The sequence below is a fragment of the Malus domestica genome, chromosome 16, assembly GCF_042453785.1.
Source record: "Malus domestica chromosome 16, GDT2T_hap1".
Lineage (NCBI taxonomy): Eukaryota > Viridiplantae > Streptophyta > Magnoliopsida > Rosales > Rosaceae > Malus > Malus domestica.
The window spans coordinates 12,771,914-12,794,832 of NC_091676.1; the positions used below are offsets into that span (position 1 = coordinate 12,771,914).

The window sequence follows — 22,919 nt, forward strand, 5'->3', positions numbered from 1 at the left end:
TGTTTTTCTTTAATTTCTTTCTTTTTATTTGTTATATTAGTCTTTAGAAAAAAGATAAATTGATTTCCAATAGTATGGAATTTTGTGGGGCTAAAAAATTCCAAAAAGAATAATAATAAATAAATAAAAAGTACCAAACCTGAAATATGCACATGTAATAGTCGTCGCCATAAGCAGCTTGAACCATTTCGATGAACTTCCTCTTAGGGTTTCTCGGCCGGAATTGCACGCCCAAGCTAACCAAGGCTTTGACCTGGTCGGGCTGGAACAGGCAGAGGTACCAAGCGATGATGGTGCCCCAGTCGTGGGCTACCACGAACACCTGCTCCTGATCAGGTGTGATGGTGTCTAGGAGCACCACGAGGTCTCCAACCATGTGGAAGCAGTTGGAGGGGGATGCGGGGGTGTCAGTGTCGCCATACCCTCATAGGTCGGGGGCGACGACGCGGTAGCCGAGGGCGGAAATGGTGAGGATTTGGTGGCCCCAACAGTACCAGAGATCGAGAAAGCCGTGGATGAAGAGGATGAGTGGGTCATTCCCTTTCTCGGATCGATTGCTCTCTCTCTCTCTCTCTCTAACTTTCTCTCTATTTGGGTGTTTCTGTGTCTTTTTATACAAGGAAGCCTGCATAAATATTTGTGTTTTTTCTACCTGGTGCTATTATATTTGACTCTCGGATTAGACGTCTTACGAGGCGGTATATGAACTTGTTCATGTTGGGAGTGAGATTAAAATGGAGTGAAATAAGGAATTTAGGCGTAATTTCATATGGACCAAGCAAACTATGGTCGCTGAAGCTTGTGTTGCCCACATCCGGCGACAAGCAAACTTAGTTGGTCATTGCTTAGCTCATTTTGCTCTCTATTGTGGAAATAATTGTACTTGATGAAATGAACTTCCAACCTTAATTAGTGACCTTTTTATGGAGGATTTATCTTCACCGTGTACTAATTAGCTTTTTATAGCTTCAATGAAATATATGTCGTTGTTTTCTTAAAAAGAAAAAAGAAAAAAAAACATTTGGCCTCTTTTCGCTTCCTAGATATTATAATAGTCCATTGATACCATAAAACACTCTAGAAAGATTATCTTTCTAAAAAAATAATTAAAATTAAGGTCGTTTAGTCAATAAACTGTAGCCAATAGATAGATAGTTTGTAATACTTTTGTCGATTTCAATGATCGGTTTTTATAAAATTTGATGACTAAACAATCGCATATTTTATTAATTTTTTGTTGAGATAATTTTTACATAATGATTTTTATATTAATGATTCTAACCATGCGCACAAAGTTTCGTGGATCAGCCACGAACCACTCGTTTTTACTAATAACCACAAGTAATTAATTGATCGTCATATATCTCAATGATAATTGAGTTTGAAGTATTATTCTAGTGTGTTGTTTTTAAGAATTTATATGTAGAAAGCTCTTAAATTAATGTGTTTATTAGTAATTTTGATATTCATTATGTTCAATACATGTTTTTTTTTTCAGACTAAATGCATTTTACACTGCTGAGGTTTAAAATTAGTTTTGAAATAATTCACAAGATTTCGATTTTTCTTATTAGACCTCAACATTTGACATTAAATCAATTTACATATTTTTTCAAACTTGTGAGAAAGTAGGAAAGTGGTCATTCAGTACTGTAACAAAGTGATGCAAAATCGACACCTACGATATAGGTTTTTACTTTAGTCATAGCTTCGTAAACGCTGCGATAGTGTGTATCTTGATAAGTTACTTCATAGACATTTGAACGCATCCACAATTATTTTAAAGCAACTGACATGATTTTAACTCCTCACAAACCTCTTTATTTTTCAAGTCATCGGACTAACTTAATCAAACAGAAATAGCTTATAAAATTAAACTTAGCCTTCATAGTTTAAATTACACACATCGTCAGTGATTATTCATGACAAAACGAAACTAGTTTATGGAAGTTGCACGTTGGTAAACAAGGAAACAACAATGTCCATTACAATGTCACTCAAAGTCGGGGGCAAGAAGTGCATAACTGAAACACCAGCAGGCACTAGCCAGCGTTGACACAAGGACATACGGCTAATGGAAGTTCTTAATGAAGTCGTGAATGTGTTTGCTGATTTCATCAGGCTTTTCTTGTTGCAGAAAATGGGCAACTCCTTCCAATACAACTACTTCTTCCAGAAGCGGCACAAATTTCTTGAACCCGCCCTTGTGTATGAAGTCCTGAGCACCTCGAGAGTTGTAAACTAGGTCCTGGTCTCCCACAACAAACTTCACCGGAACTTTCACTTGAGCCCCAGTCCATGGTGCAGTCAGTTCCCAATTTCTGCATTGTTAAAGCGGATGAAATTAATTAAAACAACGATTACCATTAGAGTCATCGACACTCGACAGCATAAGTTCGAAAAAAATTACGTACATGTCCAAATTCCGGTAGTAGTTTATGCCGCCAGTGAAGCCCGTCTTGTCAAATTTGGCGGCGTAGTAGTTCACTTCATCCTCAGACAACCAACTTGGCAAGACAATAGGAGTATTTGTGGGATGTCCAAATCCTTTGCCTTTAGGCAGGAAAAGTGGACCAGGATTCCTATATGTTAGAAACTCCTTGATAACTCTTGTAGTGCCCATCTGAGCAAACTCAGCTTCTATCACTCCTGGCTCCTACAAATATGAGTAATTTGTCCAGTCATAACCAAAACTTGCAATTGATATCTGCGGGTATGCGATTTCAGAATTACATACTAATGTTTTCTTGTTAAACAAACAGTAATATTTTTTAGTAGAATGATAGGGTTAGCTGGTTAGACTTAGATAGTTAGTTGTTATGGGGAGAAGAATTTGTGGGGATTAAATCTGGACCATAATGCACACACATGACTGCTTTCACAATACGATAAAACCCATCTATAACAACAATATTTTTGAATAAACCCAATTTGATTATTAGTTCAAATTCGCAGTCTATCTAGCAACACAAACATTTATACATTTATTTTTATTTTTCACTCTTCTTCATTTTCGACCGTCGGATTAAATGAATTGACGATCAATATACAAAATTTAACAAAAATGAAAGATTAAAAGAATATGGAAATAGCATTACCCTTTAAAATATTTGCTTTTGAAAGGTAGATAATGTAATAAAAAATAATATTGTCACATCCTATTTAATATAAAATAACACTTTGGGATTCAGATTGATTACACAGAGAGACAGCTGGTCATTTTCAATCTGCCAAAATTGTGTAGAAAGTAAGCTCTTTAAAATAATCGCTTCCAAAGTGAAGATGTCCAACACACTTTTTATTTTTCATATTTTTCTTAATTCTGATTGTGAGATCAAATAATTAAAGAAAATTACATGATAAAAATTAACCCTTTAAAAAGTGTGTTAAAGATAAAAAAAAAACATGTGTGAAATAGCTATACGATATGTTATGGCATTGAACATTTGCATGACTATCTAACTGTAACTAATGTAACATTTATTCTAACTAAATTTGTCAGCTGACAATAAAAAAAAACAAAAAAAAAACTCAAGGTTAATTTAAAATTTAAAATATCGATTATCCCAAAGTGTATCTTTTTAGTTTTGGTCTAACTCTTATATTTCTCATTTCATGATTTAGAATTAATTAAAACTTTTAAGTAATTACCCTAATTAAATCTGTTTCCCTCAAAATTTAAAAAACATGCGAATCTGTTCCTCACCATTAAAATCTGTCAATTCTTATGTCGATTATTTCCTTTATTCTGGCATAGAAAAAAGAGTGAGAAGCTTGATGTTCGAAATTTATTGTTCTAAATTATTTTGTGAAGCACAATATGTACCTCACAACTAATTTGAGTAAAGATGATTAAATGTTAATCAAATTGACAATTAGTGACTGGTGTGGAATTTTGTGGGGCTCAAAAATTCCCCAAAAAGAAAAAAAAAAAAAAGTACCGAACCTGAAATCTGCAGATGTAGTAGTCATCGCCATAAGCAGCTTGAAGCGATTCGATGACCTTCCTCTGAGGGTTTCGCGGCATGAACTGCACGCTCAAGCCGACCAAGGCTTTGACCCGGTCGGGCCGGAGCAGGCAGAGGTACCAAGCGATGGTGGCGCCCCAGTCGTGGGCCACCACGAACACCTGCTCCTGATCAGGTGCGATGGCGTCCAGGAGCGCCACGAGGTCTCCGACCATGTAGAGGCAGTTGTAGCTGGAAGGGGAGGCGGGGGCGTCGGTATCGCCGTACCCTCGGAGGTCGGGGGCGACAGCGCGGTAGCCGAGGGCGGAGAGGGTGAGGATTTGGTGGCGCCAGGAGTACCAGAGCTCAGGAAAGCCGTGGACGAAGAGGATGAGTGGGCCATTCCCTTTCTCGGCGACGTGCATGTTGATGCCGTTCACTTGGACTGTTCGGTGCTCTATTCCCTGCGACTCCATGATCGGCGATCGCTCTCTCTCTCTCTCTCTCTCTCTCTCTCTCTCTCTCAAACTCACTCTGTTTTTTTATTTTTTTATTTTTTGGGTAATGGTTATCAGCGAGCGAATGGTGTTTGGGTATTTGTGTCATTTTATAGATGGAATCCGGCAATAACGAATTTTGCGTCGTTTGTAGATAAACGACCTGATACGTGTAATAATGCAATTGACTGAAAAAAAAATATTTAATTTCCAAACAATTGTTCTGCAGTGCGGTGCCGACCTGCTGTCCGCTAAATCTTTTACTTTAGTTTTTGATGTGTCATACTACTTAATGTTAATTTAACTTTGCCAAATTTTTTTACATAATATTATGAACTATATTAGCCCATCGAGAGGCTTAACCCACTCTTCCACCCCTTAGTGTTGTTTGTTAAAAAAAAAAAAACCCAGATGAAAAATTAAAGAGAGAATTAGAATTTCCTGCATATTTTTAATATGTTTTAGATTACATTGATTTCATTTTAAAATTTGATTAAGGTGTTTTAAACAATAACCAAGTCAACATATTTCTATTCATGTAAATTACACTAGCATTTGCCTACACAGTTTGTGTGTATGAAATGAGAGATGGAGAGAGAGAGAGAATGTGGGGGGAGGGGGGAGAGAGATTTTTGTTTTCGGTTTTTATTTTATTTTTTATTTTTTATAATATTATAGGTATTTTAACATCGCCTGTAGGTGAAGTTTCAATAAAAAATAGTAAAACTTAGACCTGTGAAATTACATTATTACCCATCTTTTTTTTGTGTGATAGAAGACTAATTTGTCATTTTACCCTCTTTTGGTTGACAAAGAGGGTTTTATTAATTAGTAGAGATTTCATTATTGATACTTTGTAAATTAAAAATTAATTATTGAATTCTGAGTATGTAGATATTTTTTTTACGTGTGGTTTTTTGTAGGGAAACAGTTTTCTGGTTTGCTAATCATTTGGTGATGTCTATCGTTTTTTGTTTGTTTGATTTGTTAGAGTTGTATTTCTTTGGAAGAACTCCCCTTTATTTAACGGATTTGGGTTCATTATGTAAGCTCCTCCAGAGCATGTTTTTACCTAGAGCGATTGCCTCAGCATATTTTTACAATCACCAAATTTATCAAAAATGTCATTATGCTGTAGAGTCGAAGGCTACAGAACAAGACTCCAGTATTTTCTTCTCCATTACGTACCTAATGATTTGTACAAGTTTGCACGTACACTCGTTTTTAACCCGTTTAGCTTTTTTACTCATTTCCTTTTTTTTACTAGTCTACAAGTTTGCACGTTTTTTATTTTTACCCATTTATAAGTACATACATTTCCGTATTTCAATTTTTTTAAGCTTTCGTACCTTTTTAATAATTGAAATTATATTTTATGAACGATACTTTCAACTGTTATTATGTCACATTCCCGTCCGGGGTCCACCACATCCCAGACTCGTTTCACTATCGTAGCACAATATTGTCTACTTTAGGCCCCGACTACATCCTTACGGTTTTGTTTCTGGGAACTCACACAAAAACTTCTCAGTGGGTCACCCATTATGGGATTGCTATCGCGCGCTACTCGCTTAACTTCAGAGTTCCGATGGAACTCGAAACCAGTGAGCTCCCAAAAGACCTCATGCTATGTAAGGATGGGAATATACATATAAGGATCACTCCCCTGGGCGATGTGAGATTTTACAATCCACCCCCCTTAAGGAGCCCGACGACCTCGTCGATACACCACGGCCAGGGTTAGGCTCTGATACCAATCTATCACATCCCGGCCTGGGGACCACCACATCCCGGGCCTGCTCCACTACCGTAGCATGATATTGTTCACTTTGGGCCCCGACTACGCCCTCACGGTTTTGTTTCTGGGAACTCATACGAGAACTTCCTAGTGGGTCACCTATCATGGGATTGCTCTTGCGTGTTACTCGCTTAACTTCGGAGTTCCGATGGAACCCGAAGCGAGTGAGCTCTCAAAAGGCCTCATGCTAGGTAGGGATGAGAATATACATATAAGGATCACTCCTCTGGACGATGTGGGATCTTACAATTATGTAATTTGACGATTATGCCCTTATTGGCAAGTGACATGGACGTATTCTTATCACATTCATTTTATTTCTCGCTGTTGCATTTAAATTGTACATGTTAGTACGAGTCAGCGTAGATTTTAAAGTGTAAAATATCTACTTCGGATAGATTTCGATTTCCTTTTACTATAGGAAATCTAAAAACCTATCCATTGGATCCCCTTTTTATCCTATCCCGTGCATCCCCTTCTTCATTATTCACTCTCACCTATCCCATCTTTTCCTCATTTTTGTCCCCCAATCAGAAAAGCAACATCCCATCACTCATTCACTCTCTCTCTCTTCTCTCTCCCTCGCCGAGCCCTTTCTTCTTCTCTGCAACCATCACAAAACCACACCAAAACACTCAAACATCGAAAACAAACTACACAATTATGATCATCTCAATCCCACGATCACAACCATGTCCTTGAAATCTGGTGTAGACGAGTTTTGACTCACCAATTCAGAAGGTCGACTCGACGAGTTAGACATATCGATTTTCAGGCCATTCATGGCTTAGGTAAGCCTTGAGAAACCCTTAGAACCTTCATTTCACTTCTATGGGTTGTTATTGATCTCTTGTTTATGTCTTGAACATATGGTTTTACCCAGAAAACTTAAGAAGAAGAAGAACCTGAACGTTTTTTAGTCAAGGACCGTGACCATTTGGTCACTTTCAACCCATTTTTCCAGTCAACCTCAACCACATCTGGACTCCTGCTAGGTACAAACTTGTTCTCTACATTCCTAACTTCAAAATGGCTTTTGAATCACTGAGTTTGGTTAAGTAACGAGTTAGAAATCAACTCTAGAAGTTGGGAAGAAAATTTCAGTTTTTGGAAAATTTGCAATCGTGGTCATTTGGCCACTTTCAGGCCAAATTTCTAAACAACTCGAACCATATTTGAACTTTCTGTGAAATGGGATAATACATCACATTCCTAGCTTTAATTTGGCTTTTGTAGAAGTGAATTTGGTTGAGAATCAAGCTTGTTATGAGCTCTGAAAGTTGGCCCAAAAATCTGCAAAACTACAAATTTTCGCGAGGAAGGCGAGTACATTGTACTCACGGGTGTGTAGGGCGCGCATGACGAATCTGTGCAGCCACTTTAGGTGGCGCGTGACAGCGCGTCCGGCCTCCGGCCTGCGTGTGGTCGACACGTGTGTGTTCGTGTTGTCGAGTAATGTGTGTGCGTTTGTATCATTTATATACTTGAGTAGTATGTTTAAGGAAACTATACTTGTTTTACTGCGAAGGGTTAGTATTTTCAAAGTTAAAGGTTTTCTTATAAGCATTGTTTTGCTAACCTACTCAACTTTGTTTTTGGCCCCACCAGGACCTAGATAGTTGTACTCTTTGTGGCACTCGAGGAATCTTGGCAGTTCTGACATTTCCTTCTATTTTAGACGTATGAACTTATCATTATTCTGTAATAAGTGTACTTTGGTTACTTTGACTACTCTTCTGTAGTCTCACTGTTTATTACGCTTTGAATAATTGTAGTGGGTTCATCCCACGATTTGCGCATTCTGTCACTATTTAGTTATAATTAGTTTTAATTTTATTCACTTTTTGCATCACTTACCTTTACGGTTACATCACCTCATGGTGATAGCCAGTATGCTTCGACCTTTCCAGGTCGGGGTGTGTCAGTTTGGTATCAAAGTATAGGTTTAGACAATCCTGCACTTCCTAGTGTGTTCTAACTCTTGTTTTCTTATGTCAAAACCATGCCACCTCTTAGAGAGCCACGTTCTCCAGCTGAGAATAACTTTCCAGACTTTGGGCAGTTTGGTGAGGCTATCGCCGCTGCTATTTGGTCTTCCATTCGTCCTACCTCGAGGAATACTCTGGATATTGTATCTTGCTTGAAGATTAATGATTTCTTTGGTAATGAGGGATCAGAGAAATTAGAAATATGGTTCGATCATGTGGAGAAAACTTTTTGAGTTATGCACAAGCAGGGTAATCTTTCCCGAGAGAGATGGGTCGAGACAACGACCTGGTTCTTTTGGTTGGGAGTAGAATCTTGGTAGGATCATGAGAAGAGATCATTATCTGATGAGGATGCTATAAATTGGGATGTTTTTAACGGTTATTTCAGACCAGATTTGTTCCTCCGAAGTATTTCGATAGTAAGAAGAATGAGTTCACAGACTTGAGGCAGGGCAATATGTTAGCCACTGAATATCATCGAAGGTTCACAGACTTATCTTGTTATTGCTTCGAGACTGCTGCTAATTCCCGGGAGATGCTTCGTTTGTTTAAGAGGGGAACTTGCAAGAAATGGCGTATTATAGCAACCTCTACTCTCTGTGCTACTTACCAGGAATTCTTCGAGGTCTTGCTTAGGATTGAAGATTCGGTGAATGCTCCTGACAATGAGGATGAGGAGGATGTTGGCAGAAATGTCCAGAGGTACAATAACAGGGGGCGATCGTCACTTGACTCGAGAAAGGCTCATAATTTTAAAAAGAGTGGAAACAGCTCTGGATCGTCGAGCGGGGGTTCTAACTCCGGTACACCTCATAGAGGAGGCAGATCCGCTGGTTGTTGTTGTTTTCAGAATCAAAGAAACTCCAGCAGTTTAGGTGTTCAATTTTGTCGCAGGTGTAACATCTGTCACTATAGCGAGTGTAAGAGATGAAGCATAAGATGTTTCACTTGCGGACAAACAAGGCATATGGCCTATAATTGTCCTTAGAATCAGAAGAATCAGCTTACTAATCTACCACATGCAGTCCCTTTACAACAGCTTCCAGCACCTGGTAACTGTCAGCAAATAGGCCACGGTGGAGCTTTCCACTACCAAGGGGGCGTAGCTCCGAATCAGGGAGGACCATACCAGTATACACCTAAGGTTCCCTACTATCAAGGAGGCTATTAGCAGACTCAGGGAGGTTATCCACAGTTCCAGGAAGATTATACGCCGTATTAAAGTGGCGGAGCATTGATGTATACTGAAGGGCAGTATCAGAACCTAGACGTGGCGTCTAGCAGTGAAGGTTCAGGCAGACAGGCAAATCTACCCTAGCAGGGCTGAGGTAATCAGGGTCGAGGTAATCAAACTCAAGCAAACAGGGGTCGTAGAGGCAGACATCAAGTTCAAGAAGAGTTAACAACATCACCCTTTAGGATGCTCAGGCTAATCCGGACTTGATCATGGGTACGTTGAATGTTCTAGGCCATTTTGCTAAAGTTTTAATTGATTTTGGTGCTACACATTCAGTTATTTCCCATAAGTTTTCTCAAAATACTCAACCACATCCTACTTCACTCGACTACGAGTTGGAGTTCTCTATGCCTAGAGGTGAAATCTGTTATGTTAGTTGGGAATATCAAGAATGTCCTATCCTTGTCGAAGATGTAGTCATGCCGACTAATCTTGTTCCTTTGGATATCGTTGACTTTGACGTTATCTTAGGCATGGATTGGTTACACTACAATCGTGCCAAGCTGGACTGTTATGAGAAAGTTGTTACTTTTCACCGACCGGGTATACCTACTGTCACATTTATTGGTAAGCGCGGTGGTATAAAGCATGGAGTTATCACTGCCATGAGGGCGAGACGATTGTTGAATAAAGGTTGTCAAGGTTACTTAGCTCATGTCATGCTAGCGGAGGAGACTACTACATCTGTGGAAGACGTCAGAGTATTTAGGCACTTTTCCAATGTTTTTCCCGAGGAATTACCTGGCTTACCCCCAGATCGTAAAGTAGAGTTCACCATCGATCTACTTCCAGGTTCTAATCCTATTTTCCTTACACCTTATCGTATGGCTCCTGCAGAGTTAAGGGAACTTAAAACTTAGTTGCAAGACTTAGTTGATAAGGGTTTCATTCAGCCAAGCATTTCTCTGTGGGGAGCTCAAGTTCTGTTTGTAAGGAAGAAAGATGGAACTTTGAGGTTATGCATCGATTACAAGTAGTTGAATCGGGTGACGATTAAAAACCATTATCCGTTACCTCGTATTGATGACGTATTTGATCAGCTTAAAGGTGCTTGTGTGTTCTCGATAATTGATTTAAGGTCTGGTTACTACCAATTGAAGATCATAAGCGATGACGTTCCAAAGACAGCTTTCAGAACTCGATATAGTCATTACGAATTTCTCGTGATGCCATTTGGATTGATTAATGCACCAGCAACTTTCATGAACCTGATGAATCGAGTATTCCATCCATACCTCAACATGTTCGTCATTGTTTTCATAGATGACATTTTAGTGTATTCGAAGAATGAAACTGATCATGCCAGGCATTTGCGTTTAGTTCTAAAGACGATAAGGGCAAATCGGTTGTATGTTAAGTTCAACAAATGTCAATTTTGGCTGGATCAAGTGTCATTTTCTACGATATAGGTTTTTACTTTAGTCATAGCTTCGTAAACGTTGTGATAGTGTGTATCTTGATAAGTTACTTCATAGACATTGAACGCATCCACAATTATTTTAAAGCAACTGACATGATTTTAACTCCTCACAAACCTCTTTATTTTTCAAGTCATCGGACTAACTTAATCAAACAGAAATAGCTTATAAAATTAAACTTAGCCTTCATAGTTTAAATTACACACATCGTCAGTGATTATTCATGACAAAACGAAACTAGTTTATGGAAGTTGCACGTTGGTAAACAAGGAAACAACAATGTCCATTACAACGTCACTCAAAGTCGGGGGCAAGAAGTGCATAACTGAAACACCAGTAGGCACTAGCCAGCGTTGACACAAGGACATACGGCTAATGGAATTTCCTAATGAAGTCGTGAATGTGTTTGCTGATTTCATCAGGCTTTTCTTGTTGCAGAAAATGGGCAACTCCTTCCAATACAACTACTTCTTCCAGAAGCGGCACAAATTTCTTGAACCCGCCTTTGCGTATGAAGTCCCTAGCACCTAGAGAGTTGTAAACTAGGTCCTGGTCTCCCACAACAAACTTCACCGGAACTTTCACCTGAGCCCCAGTCCATGGTGCAGTCAGTTCCCAATTTCTGCATTGTTAAAGCGAATGAAATTAATTAAAACAATGATTACCTTTAGAGTCATCGACACTCGACAGCATAAGTTCGAAAAAAATTACGTACATGTCGAAATTCCGGTAGTAGTTTATGCCGCCAGTGAAGCCCGTCTTGTCAAATTTGGCGACGTAGTAGTTCACTTCATCCTCAGACAACCAACTTGGCAAGACAATAGGAGTATCTGTGGGATGTCCAAATCCTTTGCCTTTAGGCAGGAAAAGTGGACCAGGATTCCTATATGTTAGAAACTCCTTGATAACTCTTGTTGTGCCCATCTGAGCAAACTCAGCTTCTATCACTCCTGGCTCCTACAAATATGAGTAATTTGTCCAGTCATAAGCAAAAATTGCAATTGATATCTGCGGGTATGCGATTTCAGAATTACATACTAATGTTTTCTTGTTAAACAAACAGTAATATTTTTTAGTAGAACGATAGGGTTAGCAGGTTAGACTTAGATAGTTAGTTGTTATGGAGAGAAGAATCAGTGGAGATCAAATCTGCACCATAATGCACACACATGACTGCTTTCACAATATGATAAAACCCATCTACAACAACAATATTTTCGAATAAACCCAATTTGATTATTAGTTCAAATTCGCAGTCTATCTAGCGACATAAATATTCATAGCAACTTCAACCTAAAAGAAAAAGATCACAATCAATTATATTACAATAAAATGTTCATACACCTATTTTTATTTTTCACATTTTTTATTTTCGACCGTCGAATTAAATGAATTGACGATCAATATACAAAATTTAACAAAAATGAGAGATTAAAAAAGATGTGTAAATAGCACTCCTCTTTAAAATATTTGCTTTTGAAAGGTAGAAAATGAAATAAAAAATAATATTATCACATCCTATTATATATAAAATAACACTTTGTAATTCAGATTGATTACACGGAGAGACAGATGGCGTTTTCAATCTTCCAAGTTGGCGTAGAAACAAAGTAAGCTCTTTAAAAGAATCGCTTCCAAAGTGAAGATGTCCACACACACTTTTTATTTTTCATATTTTTTTTTAAATTCTGATTGTCAGATCAAATAATTAAAGAAAATTACATGACAAAGCCCTCGCTATGGCGGGGGTCGGAGGAAAGCTTTTCCTTTCGTTGTCTGTTTCTTAGTTTTTAAGTTAATTTTCTCCCCAGTTCTTCCTGATTCAACCAAAATGTCTCTACCCAAGGCCTGTCTTCCCCAACTTCTTTCAGTTCGATCTGCAGTCAGATTTCAACGCAATTTTTTGCGATCTTTTGAGAGGGTGCGTAGAGCTCCGATGGACTCATCGGCTCGGGTGTTTTCAACACCACCTCCCTCTCTTTGTCTGCCTTCGTTGGCACTGTCGTTCGAGGTGTTCCCTCGGACTTCTTCCACTTTCTGGCTGAGATCGGGACGGCTTTCGTGGCTGGGTTCTGCGGAGTTGCTCGATTGGCTTTGGCGTTGGCTGGCGGATTGGTTCTGGGTTGATCGGGATAATTTTGAAGGCGGTGGATGCTGGGGTCAAGAATTGTCTTTTGCTTTGTCTCTAGTGTTGGGCTCTTTTGTTGAGCTTTGTTCGGTTTGTTGGGAGGTACATTTGTGTGTATTGTTCTTTTTGTATGTGGGCCTCGCTTTGTAATCTAGTGTTTGAAATAAAATTGTCTCCTTTCTTCGGAAAGGTTTTCCAAAAAAAAAAAAAAAATAATAACCCTTTAAAAAATGTGTTAAAGATTAAAAAAAAAAACATGTGTGAAATAGCTATCCGATATGTTATGGCTTGTATTTAGAGATTAAATTAATAAGCACAAGCAAACCTCAAGATTCACAAGTGGCCTTTTATTACAGTAATAGAAATAAATTGAACATTTGCATGATTGTGTGAGTTCGAATTCCGTCGGTAACTAATCTAACATTTATTCTAATTAAATCTGTCATTTGACAATAAAATAAAATAAACTCAAGGTTAATTTAAAATTTAAAATATCGATTATCCCAAAGTGTATCTTTTTAGTTTTGGTCTAACTCTTATATTTCTCATTTCATGATTTAGAATTAATTAAAACTTTTAAGTAATTACCCTAATTAAATCAGTTTCCCTCTAAATTTAAAAAACATGCGAATATGTTCCTCACCATTAAAATCTGTCAATTCTTATGTCGATTATTTCCTTTATTCTGGACATAGAAAAAAGAGTGAGAAGCTTGATGTTCGAAATTTATTGTTCTAAATTATTTTGTGAAGCACAATATGTACCTCACAACTAATTTGAGTAAAGATGATTAAATGTTAATCAAATTGACAATTAGTGACTGATGTGGAATTTTGTGGGGCTCAAAAATTCCCCAAAAAGAAAAAAAAAAAAAAAAGTACCGAACCTGAAATCTGCAGATGTAGTAGTCATCGCCATAAGCAGCTTGAAGCGATTCGATGACCTTCCTCTGAGGGTTTCGCGGCATGAACTGCACGCTCAAGCTGACCAAGGCTTTGACCCGGTCGGGCCGGAACAGGCAGAGGTACCAAGCGATGATGGCCCCCCAGTCGTGGGCCACCACGAACACCTGCTCCTGATCAGGTGCGATGGCGTCCAGGAGCGCCACGAGGTCTCCGACCACGTGGAGGCAGTTGTAGCTGGAAGGGGAGGCGGGGGCGTCGGTATCGCCGTACCCTCGGAGGTCGGGGGCGACAGCGCGGTAGCCGAGGGCGGAGAGGGCGAGGATTTGGTGGCGCCAGGAGTACCAGAGCTCAGGAAAGCCGTGGACGAAGAGGATGAGTGGGCCATTCCCTTTCTCGGCGACGTGCATGTTGATGCCGTTCACTGGGACTGTTCGGTGCTCTATTCCCTGCGACTCCATGATCGGCGATCGCTCTCTCTCGCTCTCTCTCTCTCTCTCAAACTCACTCTGTTTTTTTTTTAATTTTATTTGGTAATGGTTATCAGCGAGTGAATGGTGTTTGGGTGATTTTGTGTCATTTTATAGATGGAATCCGGCAGTAACGAATTTTGCGTCTTTTGGAGATAAACCACGTGGCACGTGTAATAATGCAATTGACTAAAAAAAAAATATTTAATTTCCAAACAATTGTACTGCGCTGCCGACCTGCTGTCCACTAAATAGTGTCCTTCGTATCTTTGACTTTATTTTTTGATGTGTCATATCGAGTACAATCATTTATGAAGGTTACATAATACCTAAATCCTTTATAAGAAAGTAAAAGCCAGGTCCCCATCAAGGAAGAAAATATCGGTAATATCGGAAATATCGGTAGTCCGAAAACACGGAAATATCGATGGAAATATCGGTAAAATATCGATATCGATAAAAATTACATGGAAACCACGGAAATTGTAAGAAAAACTTGGAAATTTTTATTGAAACTTTGTAGGATGTTTATTTAGTCAATTATCTATTAGTTTATCACAAAAAATTGGAAAGAAATGCATTGCATGATGGATTTAACATTATCAAGTTGATTATATAGCGAGCTGACAAACATTGTGAGTGTAGAAAATATGTAGTAATTAATGAAAGAAGTCTAAACACACCATAATCATTTATATATAATGAATTATTACAATATTTGAAGGTTTTATTTAGGATATTAAAAAAAAAAGAGAAGTGAATAAAATGATGAAGAATAATGTGCCGAATTTGACACTTTAAATTTCTTACACATAAGCATGCGTTTAGGCGTTGAAGTTCCAAATTATAGTATATCAATTAACGATTGAAAATCAATACATTGAATAAGACTAAACTTTAATTTGGATGCCGATTATGTTTTTTCAAGTTTATATAAAGTAAAAGAATTGAATTTTGGAAGTCAGGAGTGTGTCAATTGTTTTATAATTCGTCCGAATACATATATCAGGTTGCTACTCAACGTAATTTGAAAGTATATCTAGTGCAAGGACTTGTCTTTTTTTGTTGATAAGCAAAGGGTTTGTAGTTTTTTTTGCTAAGCAGTAGAACATATTATGTTTGTTTAATCTTTAGCATTTGATGGTTGTCCACAAATATAGGATAGAAGGCCCCAAATTAGATCTGGCTCTTACCTAGTTGGAGTCACAAGTTCACATATACCAGCCCTTGAGGCAAAACGTTTTGGTTTTCCGGCCAAACCACGGCGAGTTGGCTGGCGTGCAAGGTATCAATCTCTTCGTCTCGTCGAGTAGTACAACTTTCCTTTTTGTTTCACTCAATTTCGTTGAGTATTGAAAAAGTTATACTCATTTGAATCTTACCCAGTTTCCGGCGACCTCAGTGGCTTTTGAGGCAATTTCCGGCCAAACCACAACTAGTCAGACGTCGTATGAGGTACCATTTTCTTCGTCTCTTCGAGGGCTACAACTTTTCTTTTTGTTTCACTCAATGTCGTTGCGTATTGAAAAAGTTATACTCATTTGAATCTTACCCAGTTTCCGGCGACCTCAGTGGCTTGCGAGGCAATTTCCGGCCAAACCACGGCGAGTTGGCCGGCGTGCAAGGTATCAATCTCTTCGTCTCGTCGAGTAGTACAACTTTTCTTTTTGTTTCACTCAATTTCGTTGAGTATTGAAAAAGTTATACTCATTTGAATCTTACCCAGTTTCCGGCAACCTCAGTGACTTGCGAGGCATTTGCCGGCCAAACCACGACGATTCAGACGTCGTGTGAGGTACCATTCTCTTCGTCTCTTCGAGGGCTACAACTTTCGTTTTTGTCTGGCTTGATTTTGTTGAGTTTTGACAAAGTTATGGCCGTTTAAAGTGGGTGTGGATTTTCGGCCGAAATTCCTATTTTCTTCCTTGGTCGAGTCCCACATCGCCCAGCGAGGGCAGTGAGCAAGCCAAGAACGCCTATAAAAGGCACATTCACATGCTGAGAAAGACATGTCTTGGTTGGCCTTTGGGGGCTTTGACCAAGTATAGTATGTGATGAGATTTTTCAACATTTTTAAGTATTTTTGAATATTATATTGTGATATTATCGATAATTTTAAAAATGTTGTGATATTAATAACGAAAGTGAGTTGGATAGTTAAAAAAATTTCGGATCTTCAAAAAAATGATAATATCGGTGATATTTTGTTGATATTATCGATTTTTTCCCTTGGTCATACTACTTAATTTTTATTTAACTTTGCCAATTTTTTTTACATAATATTATGATTTTGTGATATTTTTCTTCATTTATAAGTAAGAGGTTTTAAATTTTATTCTTGTCAAAGATGAATTTGAGTCATATTGTTGATGGTTCATTGAGAGGGCTTAACCCACTCTTTCACCCCTTAGTGTCATTTGTTTAAAAAAAAACCTAGATGAAAAATTAAAGAGAGAATTAGAATTTCCTACATATTTTTAATATGTTTTAGATTACATTGATTTCATTTTAAAATTTGATTAAGGTGTTTTAAACAATAACCAAGTCAACATATTTCTATTCATTTAAATTATACTAGCATTTGCCTACATACTTTGTGTGTATAAAAGGAGAGATGGAGAGAGAAAGAGAAAACGTGGGGGGAGTGGGAGGTTTTTGTTTGAAGTTTTTGTTTTATTTTTATTTTATTTATAATAGTGGAGGTATTTTAACATCGCCTGTAGGTGAAGTTTCAATAAAAAACAGTAAAATTTGGATCTATGAAATTACATTATTGCCCATCATTTTTTTTATGTGATAGAAGACTAATTTGTCATTTTACCCTCTTTTGGTTGACAAAGAGAGTTTTATTAATTAGTAGAGATTTCATTATTGATACTTTGTAAATTAAAAATTAATTATTGAATTCTGAGTATGTAGATATTTTTTTTACGTGTGGTTTTTTGTTGGGAAACAGTTTTCTGGTTTGCTGATTAATTGGTGATGTCTATCGTTTTTTGTTTGATTTGTTAGAGTTGTATTTCTTTGGAAGAACTCCCTTTCTTTTTTGGATTTGGGTTCATTATGTAAGCTCCTCCAGAGCATGTTTTTACCTGGAGCGATTGCCTCATCATATTTTTACAATGACCAAATTTATCAAAAATTTCATTATACTGACTAATGACTAGAGTCGAAGGCCACATAACAAGACTCCAGTATTTTCTTCTCCATTATGTGCCTAATGATTTGTACAAGTTTGCACATATACCCGTTTACCGTTTTTTACCGGTCTACAAGTTTGCACGTTTTTTATTTTTTTATTTATTTTTGCCCATTTATAAGTACATTTGACATACATTTCCGTATTTCAATTTTTTTTTAAGCTCTCGTACCATTTCAATAATTGAAATTATATTTTACGAACAATACTTTCAACTGTTATAAGTGAACGTAATATAATACATTTGCTAAGAAATAATTTGTTTACTAACAAAATGCCTTTCGAATTCTTATGTACAAGATCTCCATGGATATGAAGTAATAGTCAGCACATGTAAATCGCATTTCCATCAGGATAACTCAAGGATCTGATTCTTGGGATCCAAGTACTCTACTCTGATAGGCCAACTCCTTTGTCTGATTCAAACCTCAGTCATTTGGTTTGAACTTATATGTGCTTATAGAATATACTGAAACAAGGCAATGAGACAAGCATTTGAAAGATCGGGGAAGAGTTGGGGAAGAGTCGTACTTTACGTCCGGCGGTAGCCAACAAATAATCCACCGTGAAACTCCGTCGTGGATGCAAGTTCAGGTGCCGCCATCATCGAAGACCAAAAATAGGGAACAAACCGACTGTTTTGTCAGGGATAAGAGAGAAGGCAGCGAGGAGAGAGATGAGCGGCGGGAGTCTATTGAACAATTTTCAGGTTTTTAGTTTTTTTATTTTAATTTTACATATATTAAAATAAACAGTTAAATAGGTAACCATTTGTAATTACGGGTAATACTCATAACCACTCATTTAAGTTTATAATCATTTATTCTTTTAAACAGTTATCCATAACCGTAACCATTAGTTTTAAATGGACGAGTAACTGCGGTTACTCCTACCTATGGGTATTTTCCCAATCCCTATATATAACTACAACACCATAATCTAATCTGCACATATAAATAAAGGGAGCTTTAGCAAAAAGGGTTTGGATGAAGATTATTTTAACAAAAAATCAGCCTAAAATATTGTTTAACCAAAAACTCTTCAAATTTAACCATAAGGACAAAAGTCCTAAATTATACACAGGCTGAATTACAATGCCCAACACGCTCAAATGTAACTTTCCATAATTGCCCTAACTGAAAGAGAGAAGAAGAAAAGTTTCTCTCTCTTCACTCCCACCCCACATGGTCTCACCCTTTCATATTTAGTTTTTTATTAAATTGTTTTTCAATGAAATTGGGACAGCTAGTGTCGATGCAAATTTCCGCCGTTTTCAGTCTTGACGAAAATGCACCTGCAAAACAATCAACACCTTTTATCAGAGACCTAAGCCTTAAGCACCTACGAGGTGGGGGGGGGGTTAGGCCAACGGATCTCCGATGCCTAAGTTAGTTTCTCTGTGAGAGTAAAGTGTTTAGGGCTTTTTTAGGGTTGCAAAAGCTCTAAAAAAATTGATAGAATATGGGGTATTTATAGGGATAGGGCCGGCCAAAGTGTTTAATGGAGAGATATTCTCTAAATATTCCCAAGATATTATAGGAAATAATATATTGAGATAATGGTGTAATTATCCTTAATTATTTAATTAGGATTACTTACTTGATTGGAGTCAATCTTCAATTATGAATGTATTAAAGATAGGATTTGGGTAATTAATCCTTATCTTTAATTCCTTGCCAAGGGCAGGTGAGCTGTGGGAAGTCGTATTAAGCTGTTGAGACCTCTAGGGATGTGAGCTAAGCATGGGAGCATTTGGGAAGCCTACTCATTTATTGAGGGCAATCTTGTCTTTCTTGAATAAAAGTCCACGTGTCGCCTCTATAATTTTTGGGATTATTTTAGGCTCCACAAATACCCCCACATCTACTGTGCTGCACGTAGGAAAATGATAGTAGGTGTATGAATCCCAAGCTGCTTAGGCTTGTAGAATTGTTTCCTAATTTGAACTTGATCTTCTTTCTTGATTTGGAGATAGACTTCTAGGAAGGAAAATAATTATTCCCAATACCTATTTAATTCTACCTTAAGCAGGGGATTAAATAAATTTGGAGAAAAATTATTATCCCAACAAGAAAGAGAAGCCAGAGGAAATTTTTATTCCCCCTCCCCTAGCGTTCTTCTTTTCTTGGCCCTTGCAAAGAGTCGTTGTTCTTCTTCTTCTCCGTGCCGCACCAAGGTAAGAAAAATTTGAATGTTCTTTTTCTTGATTTGTTTGGAAGTTTTAGGACTTGAGAAATTGGCTTGGTGGGTGCCGTGGATATGGGTGACATATGGCAAAGAGCCACGGAGCTGCTTGGTGGAGCGGCATGGGTTAGCTCGGCTTTGCCGAGGTGCTGGCAGCGTGAGCTGGGCTCAGCGCGTAGCTGGCGTGGGCTAGGTGACACGATGCTGGGCTCAGGCCCATTGGAAATTAGAGGAGATGAGGAGAGGCCAGCACGGGCCGGGCCTTCTTGGTCTTCCTTGGCGTGCGCTGGGCACAAGAGAATGAGGGGAATGAGGTGCGGGCCTCCCTTCGTGTTGGGCTAGAACAACTTGGGTCGTGGGTGCGAAAGAGAGCATGAGAGCCGTGAGGGCTTGAGGTCCTCTTTTTTTCTTTTTTTTTTCTTCTCGCGAGCTGCCTTCTAAATATTTTTCCTCGTACTTTTTGCAGAGACTTTGAGATGTCTTCCTCCGATCGCAAGAGTGACGAATATCCGCCACCTTTGTACCGTCAAGGTGGTTCTTCCGGCAAGATGGGCTATTTCAAAGTTGCGCATGTCAAGATTAATTTCGACGAGCTGTTTAGGAATTTTCTTGAGGCGTACAAGCATGCGATTTTGTTAGGGGTTTACGTCAAGCCGGTGAAAGATGATAGCGGCCATGAACCATGAGGCGATGGTGCCTCTGCTAGGAAGAGAGCTATCAAATTCCATTCGTACTACTTCGTGTTGGGATTTACTTTTCCCATGCCACGTCTTTTCCAAGAGGTGATATGCTCCATGAAATGCGCACCTGCTTAGTACTCCCCAAATGCAGTTCGTGCGATGGTGGGGTTCTCAAACTTGAGCAGGTTATTTGATCTTGGCTTGACCATAAATAAGTTTTTGTACTTCTTTGAGATCGGCCATAAGAAAGGTGTGGGGCAGTTGAGATCTCGCTATAGGCAGTTCGATGTTTTTAGCAAAGGTGATCATGAGTGGGCGAGAGATACCTTGGAGGTGAGCGGAGAGTGGGAGTCTGACTATTCTCCTGATCTGCGTGTCCCGACTACCTTTATCAGTGGTAAATGAACTGCTTCATTCTTGTCCTGCTTGAATTTTTTTGTTGGGTTGCTCCATGACTTCAATTTATTGATCATCTTTCTTACTTTGCGTTGATTCGGAGTTTGGCTCAACTCCAAGGACTTCGGCAGATATGAAGAAAGTGCACGTTGCCTTAGGTATTCCTGCTGAGTATCGTGAGTAGCGTTGGCTGCTCTGCCTTATTCGTCGAGAGAAAGGTGGTCTACCTTCGAATGAAGAGATAAAGCGAATAAAGGATGAGGCGTTGGCTCACCCGACTCTTGCTGTAGAGCCTACTACCAATGATGGTAGAAAGAAGAGGTATTCCTTACCTGTTTGTGAGCCTCCGGCTGAGAAGAAGCCAATGACTTCTTCTGCTGCTCGTGGGAGCTCGTCTGCTGCCATGAAGCTTGTCATTGATCTAACTTCCCTTAGGGGGTGAAGAAGACCGTTGAGTCTGAGCCTGTGAAACCTACTGCTCTGAAGGTGACTGCATCCATAGCTGAGAGACTTACCCAGTGGAAGGGTTCGGTGACGCCTCCGGTGTCCAGGTTCGTATCGAATCGTCCGTCAGAAGCTAAGTCTGGATCAGCTTCTAAGAGGTTCGCCGCTATAAAGAGCCGTAAGGTGGATTTTGCTGCTAAGGTGGCGCCTGAGCCTATTCCTCCTTCTACTGTGACTGACTCGTCTGCTGAGAAAGGGAAATTTACTCGCATGGGCCTCATGCTGGCTTCTGCGATCTGGGCTTGGTGCGCGGCTGGCATGGGCTAGGTGACACGGTGATGGGCTTAGGCCTGCTGGAAATTGAAGGAGATGAGGAGAGGCCGGCATGGGCATGGGCCGAGAAGCCTGGTTTGCCTTGCCCGTACGTTGGGCACATAAGAAGGAGGGGAAAAAGGCGCGGGCCTTCCCCCGTGTTGGGCTGGAACAGCTTGGGCCATGGGTGCAAAAGAGAGCATGAGGGTTGTAAGGCTTGGTGTTGGGGCGTTGGGCTTGCGATCCTTGTTTTTTTATTTTTTTCTTCTCGCGAGCTACCTTCTAAATATTTTTCCTCATACTTTTTGTAGAGACTTTGAGATGTCTTCCTCCAATCGCAAGAGTGACAAATATCCTCCACCCTTGTACCGTCAAGGTGGTTCTTTCGGCAAAATGGGTTATTTCATAGCGGCCATGAACCATGCGGCGAGGGTGCCTCTGCCAGGAAGAGAGCTATCAAATTCCATCCGTACTACTTTATGTTGGGATTTACTTTTCCCATGCTGCGTTTTTCCAGGAGGTGATCTACTTCATGAAATGCGTGCCAGCTCAATGCTCCCCAAATACAGTTCGTGCGATGGTGGGGTTCTCAAACTTGAGCAAGTTCTTTGATCTTGGCTTGAGCATAAATGAGTTTTGGTACTTCTTTAAGATCGGCCACAAGGAAGGTGTGGGGTAGCTGAGATCTCGCCATAGGTTGTTCGATGGTTCTAGCAAAAGTGATCATGAGTGGGCGATAACGTACTTCCGATTTGCATTCTCAGCTTTCAATTTAAGACAATATCAATCTAGGATATGATTGACACCTACAATGGATCCAAAGTGAGCGTACGGTGCGATATGCACATACACGTAAAAGACTAGCCCTACCGGGGCCCGAGCGAGTACCAACATCGGTGCAGCAACGATGAACATATCATAAATATAGTCATGCCACAGTGATTCAATAATTCTAGTCAACACAATATTATTCATAGCCGTAAAATTAATTAAGGCATCCCATACGATTTATAATGACTTACTAAATCTCATCGTTTCATCATTTATCATAAACATTAATTTAATTACGGCAGTCATAAAGAAAGTTCATTATTAGATGCATATATGAAAACTAAACATATATATATATATATATATGTATATATCAAAGAAAAGATCAACTCACAGATCATGTCGTATGGCCGAACCCGTTCGAACTAGAATAGCCAAAGTCATCGATAATAATTGCACCTAAGCATAATATTAGGACCCATTAGTCAAACTCCACTAAAACAATTAAATTTGGAAAAACGGAATGCGAATTTGGAATCAGGGAGTCG

At 39.0% G+C, this 22,919-nt stretch overlaps 2 protein-coding genes across 2 annotated transcripts; both read right to left on the reverse strand.

Annotated features, from left to right (window-relative positions):
• Positions 1-1,841: 1,841 nt before the first annotated feature.
• On the reverse strand, positions 1,842-4,654 carry LOC103434745 (epoxide hydrolase 2-like). Its single transcript, XM_070816202.1, has 3 exons — positions 3,947-4,654; positions 2,415-2,656; positions 1,842-2,321 (listed from the first exon to the last, which is right to left on the reverse strand). The coding sequence occupies exons 1-3, from the start codon at positions 4,421-4,423 to the stop codon at positions 2,072-2,074; spliced, it is 969 nt and encodes a 322-aa protein (XP_070672303.1). The 5' UTR covers positions 4,424-4,654; the 3' UTR covers positions 1,842-2,071.
• A 6,373-nt stretch (positions 4,655-11,027) lies between these two features.
• On the reverse strand, positions 11,028-14,519 carry LOC103403734 (epoxide hydrolase 2-like). Its single transcript, XM_008342567.4, has 3 exons — positions 13,900-14,519; positions 11,601-11,842; positions 11,028-11,507 (listed from the first exon to the last, which is right to left on the reverse strand). The coding sequence occupies exons 1-3, from the start codon at positions 14,374-14,376 to the stop codon at positions 11,258-11,260; spliced, it is 969 nt and encodes a 322-aa protein (XP_008340789.3). The 5' UTR covers positions 14,377-14,519; the 3' UTR covers positions 11,028-11,257.
• Between the last annotated feature and the right edge of the window lie 8,400 nt (positions 14,520-22,919).